The sequence below is a fragment of the Tarenaya hassleriana genome, unplaced genomic scaffold, assembly GCF_000463585.1.
Source record: "Tarenaya hassleriana unplaced genomic scaffold, ASM46358v1 Cleome49, whole genome shotgun sequence".
Lineage (NCBI taxonomy): Eukaryota > Viridiplantae > Streptophyta > Magnoliopsida > Brassicales > Cleomaceae > Tarenaya > Tarenaya hassleriana.
Genome location: NW_010967605.1, coordinates 495,983 through 502,482, shown reverse-complemented (window position 1 = coordinate 502,482; position 6,500 = coordinate 495,983). Strand labels below are relative to the sequence as shown.

Below are 6,500 nucleotides of genomic sequence, written 5' to 3'. Positions count from 1 at the left end.
AATTGAATAACTTATCTCCTCACTGGTTTTTCGCCAGTTGATATTGGGTATGGAGCGCGTGACATACACGCAGAAATTAAACCGGAGTAAATCGAAAATGAAATCGCATAAATTGAATCCAAATAAAATATTTTATAGAGCTATTTTTTTTTCCAAAATTCTAATCAAATGGAGACATTTCGAACCAAAAATAAAATTTAACGTAACTATTGGTATTGTAGAGAATTATATTTTGCATTATTACTTTACGAATATACAAATTCACCGCGTGGTTCAGTACAAACCGGAGTAAATGCAAACACAGCGACAATAACAAAAATAAATAATAATAATAATAATAATAATGTTTTAAACTTATTTAATGATGAGGGCGCGTGAAGGGTACGTAGATTTAAATTTAATTAACAAAAAATGAACAAAAAGATGAAAAAAAATGCCCGTATTAACTAAAAACGGGATTATAAAAAGGCAAATACATAAAATGAACGGTGCTGAAAAAGTTTCGATTTCATCCACTCGTTCGTTACGATTTCATCACAGTAAAATCGTAATCCCTTTAGCTAAAAAAAAACTATGAAAAAAAAATCCCAAAACCCAATTTTATTTCTTGTTTGGGTGTTGCACAAAAATTTCCAGATCCTCTTTGATTATTCTTTTATTGCTTTACAAATGCTTTGCCTTTGGGTTTTATTTGATTAGCGGAGTTGTTATTTCAAAAATGGTAATAAATTCTTTGCTATTACTCAAAATCATAATAACCCTTTTTCTTTAGGAGATTAGGGTTCTTAATTCTCGCGGTGAAATCCATAAATTCCTTTAAAGTCTCAAACTTTTTGCCCATAAAAAAAAAAGAGATTTTTTTTTTAAATGTTGGGGAAAAAAGGGAATACTAAAGGAAGAGACCGTCATCTCTCTCTCTCCCCTTCGTCTTGTTCCTCGATTTATTCTTGTGGATTTTTGTATATTCTTCGACACAAATTGGCTTAAATAAAAAAGGACGTGTTGAGCTGTTACCACTTTCTCTCTCTCATTTCATATTTTTCTGCTAATTACATCTTTTTAAAGTTTATTCTATCTATGTTTTCTCTGGTTTTCGGTTGCAAGCTTGTGATTCGACTGTAACCTAATCTGCGGCATTGTGCGTTTTCTTCAAATTCAAATGCGCACTCTACTCTCATTCATCTCCTCTTCTCGGGAACAGTTCTTCTTCCATCATTCTTCTCCCACTCCATTAACACGCGTCTGCTTCGTCTTCCTCCCCTCGGTGTTCTCGGTGGCAACGGGATTAGATTTGTAGCCATTTTTTTTTTCCTAATTTCCCTTCTGGGTTTTCTTGTCCGGCTCCTGATTCCATCTGGGTTCTCGTCCTTTTCCTCTCTTCATCTACATTTTCTCCGTGATTTCTCAGTTTTGATCTGGTGAAGCGAAGAAAAAAAATGGCACCTTCGTTTCAGTGGTGGGCTGAAGAGAATCGGAAGGGTATTCCAGTGGTGGTGAAGATGGAGAATCCGAACAACTGGTCAATGGTGGAGCTTGAGTCTCCCTCGGAGGAAGATTTCCTCGTCGGCGGTCACACTTCGCCGGTCGGAATCCGGGACAAAGCTCGGAACAAGAACGCTCGACAGCTTACGTGGGTCCTCCTCCTCAAAGCCCACCGAGCCGCAGGTTGTCTCACCTCTCTCGGCTCCGCATTGATCGCCCTCGGCGCTGCCGTCCGCCGCCGCGTCGCCGCCGGTCGCACCGACACCGAAGACACAGACCAGGATGTCTCCTCCTCCTCCTCCTCGCCGGATGCCGAAAACCCGACAGGGAAATCGAGGTTCTACTCTTGCATTAAGGTGTTCTTGTGGGTGTCTGTTCTTCTCCTCGCCTTCGAAGTCGCTGCTTACTTCAAGGGATGGCATTTCGGTGCTCCGAATCTGCAGCTTCAGTACATCTTCACGGTTTCGCCATTTGAATTCAAAGGATTCTTCGATTGGGTCTACACGAGATGGGTCCTGCTTCGAGTGGAGTATATCGCTCCTCCGCTTCAGTTCCTGGCCAATGTCTGCATCGTTCTGTTCCTCATCCAGAGCTTGGACAGGCTCATCCTCTGTCTCGGCTGTTTCTGGATCCGCTTCAAGAAGATCAAACCTGTCCCCAAATCAGACGCCGTCTCCGATCTCGAATCCGGCGAGAATGGGTTCTTCCCCATGGTCCTTGTCCAGATCCCCATGTGCAACGAGAAAGAGGTAAACTTTCCTCGATCCCACTACCTGAATCTTCCGAAAGCATCGAAATTTACAGTCTCTGGTTTCTCTCGTCGATTCCACGGCCCGAATCTGCCAAAATAATCGAAATTTACAGTCCCTGCTTTCTGGTTTTTCATTGTTCTCTTTTTGTGTAGGTTTATCAGCAATCCATTGCGGCTGTGTGTAGCTTAGACTGGCCAAAATCGAAACTTTTGATTCAGATTCTGGATGATTCCGACGATCCAGTGGCGCAGAGCTTGATCAAAGAGGAGGTCCAAAAATGGCAGGACGAAGGAGCTCGAATCGTGTATAGGCACCGTGAGATCAGAGAAGGCTACAAAGCTGGCAATCTCAAGTCTGCTATGAACTGCAGTTACGTCAAAGACTACGAATTCGTCGCCATCTTCGACGCCGATTTCCAGCCAACCCCTGATTTTCTCATCCGCACCATCCCTCATTTTAAGGTCAATTTCCGAAGTTGGATCCTAAATGATTAGAAATTTAGAAATCCGTTGCATTTATATGGAAATGAGCAGTGTTTAGGTAGTGGTTTTTGAAAGTTAGTCAAGTTACTGATAATGGAAAGCTGTCTTGGCTTAGTTACCATATTTGGATCTCTGTGGAAAGTCTCTGCCTTTCTTTACAATCTTAATTCATTCATCCATTTGAAGATACTTTATCCAATGCATAAGCTTATATTCTAATCCGGGTTTTCGTTTAATTCTCAGGATAATGAGGAGCTCGGGCTGGTTCAGGCGAGATGGTCCTTTGTGAACAAGGACGAGAACTTGTTGACGAGACTACAGCTCATAAACTTGGCATTTCACTTCGAGGTTGAACAGCAAGTGAACGGGGTGTTCTTGAATTTCTTCGGCTTCAATGGAACAGCCGGTGTCTGGAGGATTAAAGCGTTGGAAGAATCCGGCGGTTGGTTGGAGAGAACGACTGTCGAGGACATGGACATTGCTGTCCGAGCTCATCTTCACGGCTGGAAATTCATCTTTCTAAACGATGTTGAGGTATAACAATGCAAAATCCAAATGCTTTCTATGACGGGTATGATTCTCTGCTAATCCGATTCCGTGTTTTTCAGTGCCAATGTGAATTACCGGAATCGTATGAAGCTTACAGAAAACAGCAGCACAGATGGCACTCCGGACCAATGCAATTGTTTCGCCTTTGTTTGCCCGCTGTAATCAAATCCAAGGCAAGGCAAATATATTCGCTCGTTCTATGTAATAATATCCGATGAATCATTTGTTTTTTTGTCTATGGCCCTTTTGCAGATAAGCATATGGAAGAAATTCAATATGATCTTCCTCTTCTTCCTCCTCAGGAAACTGATCTTACCCTTCTACTCATTCACGCTCTTCTGCATAATCCTGCCGATGACGATGTTTGTCCCCGAGGCCGAGCTCCCTGCTTGGGTTGTGTGTTACATTCCGGCTACTATGTCGTTCCTCAACATCCTCCCTGCCCCGAAATCATTTCCCTTTATCGTCCCGTACCTTCTCTTTGAGAACACAATGTCAGTGACCAAGTTCAACGCCATGATCTCGGGTCTGTTTCAACTGGGAAGTGCTTACGAATGGGTAGTCACGAAGAAATCGGGACGTTCATCCGAGGGCGATCTCATGGCCTTAGTTGAGAAAGACCTGAAGGAACCGAGGCATCAAAGGGTTGCTTCGGTACCTGAGACGAGGGACGAAATCGAGAAGCAAGAGCTGAAAGCCGCCATGAACAAGAAGAAGAAGAAGAAGCACAATAGGATATACATGAAGGAGCTATCATTGGCATTCCTTCTCTTGACGGCTTCGGCTCGAAGTCTCTTATCTGCGCAAGGCGTCCATTTCTACTTCTTGTTGTTTCAGGGCATCTCCTTCTTGCTCGTGGGTCTTGATCTGATCGGAGAGCAAGTGGAGTGACATCATCATCATCATCACCGGAAGGTTTAATGGTTATAGGGTTTCTTAGGAGCGTGTAAAGTTCAAGACTTTGAATTATCTGCAAGAAATCTCAGAGAGATGGCATAGATTCGCTCTTTCACTGACCAAACAGCTCAGGAAAAGAAGAAATCTGTATGGAATCAAAGGACACACAATCACACATACACGTCCGTGGACCATCCTTGGATTCGCCTGAGGAGACAAATGGCGGATGGTTGTTTGTAAGGTAAAAACATCCTGATTCTTCTGTAAGAAAGATTCTTTTGTAAGAAAAGATCTGTTCAGATTCGACAGCGGCTCTTTAGTTAAAAAAACACACACTTTGCTCTGTTTCTTCATGAAGAACATGGAATTTGATGACACTGCTGTTCCAGGTTCTTCGTTGGAGTGATTCATATTAAGGGTATTTATGTAATAATAATACCAGGTTAATGATATGTTCGTATTGTAAACATTTTTACGGAATCAATATACAAAACTATTATATGGTCAGGAGGAAAACCCTAGCCGTCAACCCTCGTCACACATCTTCGACAAAAGCACCTTCTAGGCCCTTTGTCTGTCACTCGCACAAGTCAGACACCGCACACTCGCGAGCGAGCGTCCGCCGTTCTCTGTCCGTGGCTTCGGCCTCTTCACGGTCTCAGCCAATTTGTCAACCATTCATGCTGATGACATTCTGCGTGTGGATGTCGTTCCCCACGCAAATATGTTAGTATATAGACATTCTGCAGCCAATTTGTCAATCCTCATCCGCTGCAGATATGTTAGTATATAGATAGAGTGTAGATATATAATATCAATTGTATTCCTCGAGAACAACAGAGAATTACAATTGTTTAGTAAGAGGCATATTTCTCTTCAATACACAAGATTTCAGATCTCAGATAATCCTCTATCCAAAATAAAAGCCAGCTCTTGGTTGCTCCCTTCTCCTTCTATGATAACAGATCTGGCCCCACCATGTCTTTTGCTCCTCTCTCTTCTCGCTTCTTCTTCTTCTTCCGGATATAAACCCGAAAGAGCTTAATAATACTCCCGTCCTAAGCCTCAGCTTGTTTTCAAATTGAATTTGAAGAAATTGCTCAGCAATCTAACCCGTCTGTTTCCTCGAAACCTCATGGCGAGGTATAATGGCGGATCCAGAAAAATTTATGAGTGGAGTCATAATTATTATATATAAAAGATCTATAAAAAAGTTAATAAAATATGTCAAAACAATGTTTATATTCTATTATTAAATTTTACTATTCTTCATTTTTTAAAATCTATATATAACAATTTAATTTATAATTATCTGAAATATACCTTTTTCGATAAAAACAAATTATATAATTATTCAAAAATTGATTATCAAAATGATTACGCAAAATTATTTTCACAAATTTATCATTAAAAATTTGTCTTTAATATATTTTTTAACATCAAGATGCTAAAATAAATCATGTAAATTAATTTGTTGAGAGAGAGATCTAACCTAATAATGTGATATATTATTGATTGAAATTTTACTATATTGATGCAAAGTTTTTTTTGTCTTAGAAAAAAAGTTTCTTTTTGAAATATTTATCAATTGGTTTTTCTATAAATCAAATATATGAATATATATATATATAAACAAATTTATAAATATGATCAAAATATAGAAATTGATGAATAAACAAAAAATATTATATTTGTGTTTTTTTAGAGAAGTGAAAGAGAAAATAAAAAATAGATAGAAAATAAGACTAAAAAATGATATTTTAAAACCTAATATTTAGATAAGCAAGAAATTAGAAAAAGAAAAAAAGAATGGGAGGGGGCCTAAGAAAAAATTTAACGGGGGCCTTCAACCTTTTTTATCAAAATTTTATAACAATTATAAGTAAATTAATTTTTTTCTCTAAATATATGGGGGCATGGGGCCCCACTCCCATACATGTGGGTCCGTCCATGGCGAGGTAGATCCAACCACAAAATTAGAACCTTGAGAGACCGGGTGGAACTAAGTGAAAATCCAATCATTCTCAAGCCCACTTGAGCTTGTAAAGGCAAAAAAACTGGCAATAAATTTCTGATATGCGTCGCGGACTACAGATTGTTGGCTAAATGGCTGCAGTTGAAGAAAACCCCCATCTCCGGGATTGTACTCTTGATCTCAGTGCGAAGCATCAGTGTCTTGCTTTATCCGATTCGGAGCTCGAGCAAAATTGGCGCGTAACTTCACCAGCATGGCATCATGATCTGTAAGCTCCCTCTCATGCTTGAAACTATCAGTGGCTCCTTGTTCAAAACGCAGTGGTATTGGTAGGTCTTTCTCATATACAATTGTGGAATCAGA

The 6,500-nt window shown here is 40.0% G+C and overlaps 1 protein-coding gene across 1 annotated transcript; it reads left to right on the top strand.

Moving 5' to 3' along the window:
• The first annotated feature begins 709 nt into the window (after positions 1 to 709).
• On the top strand, positions 710 to 4,537 carry LOC104825797 (probable xyloglucan glycosyltransferase 12). Its single transcript, XM_010558185.2, has 5 exons — positions 710 to 2,231; positions 2,387 to 2,695; positions 2,960 to 3,250; positions 3,325 to 3,438; positions 3,518 to 4,537. The coding sequence occupies exons 1-5, from the start codon at positions 1,437 to 1,439 to the stop codon at positions 4,154 to 4,156; spliced, it is 2,148 nt and encodes a 715-aa protein (XP_010556487.1). The 5' UTR covers positions 710 to 1,436; the 3' UTR covers positions 4,157 to 4,537.
• The last annotated feature ends 1,963 nt before the right edge of the window (positions 4,538 to 6,500 follow it).

Coding starts and splice junctions, on each gene's coding strand:
- LOC104825797 (XM_010558185.2), top strand. CDS start 1,437: ATGGCACCTTCGTTTCAGTGGTGGGCTGAAGAGAATCGGAAGGGTATT. Junction 3,251..3,324: donor TCTTTCTAAACGATGTTGAG/GTATAACAATGC, acceptor CGTGTTTTTCAG/TGCCAATGTGAATTACCGGA. Junction 3,439..3,517: donor CCGCTGTAATCAAATCCAAG/GCAAGGCAAATA, acceptor GCCCTTTTGCAG/ATAAGCATATGGAAGAAATT.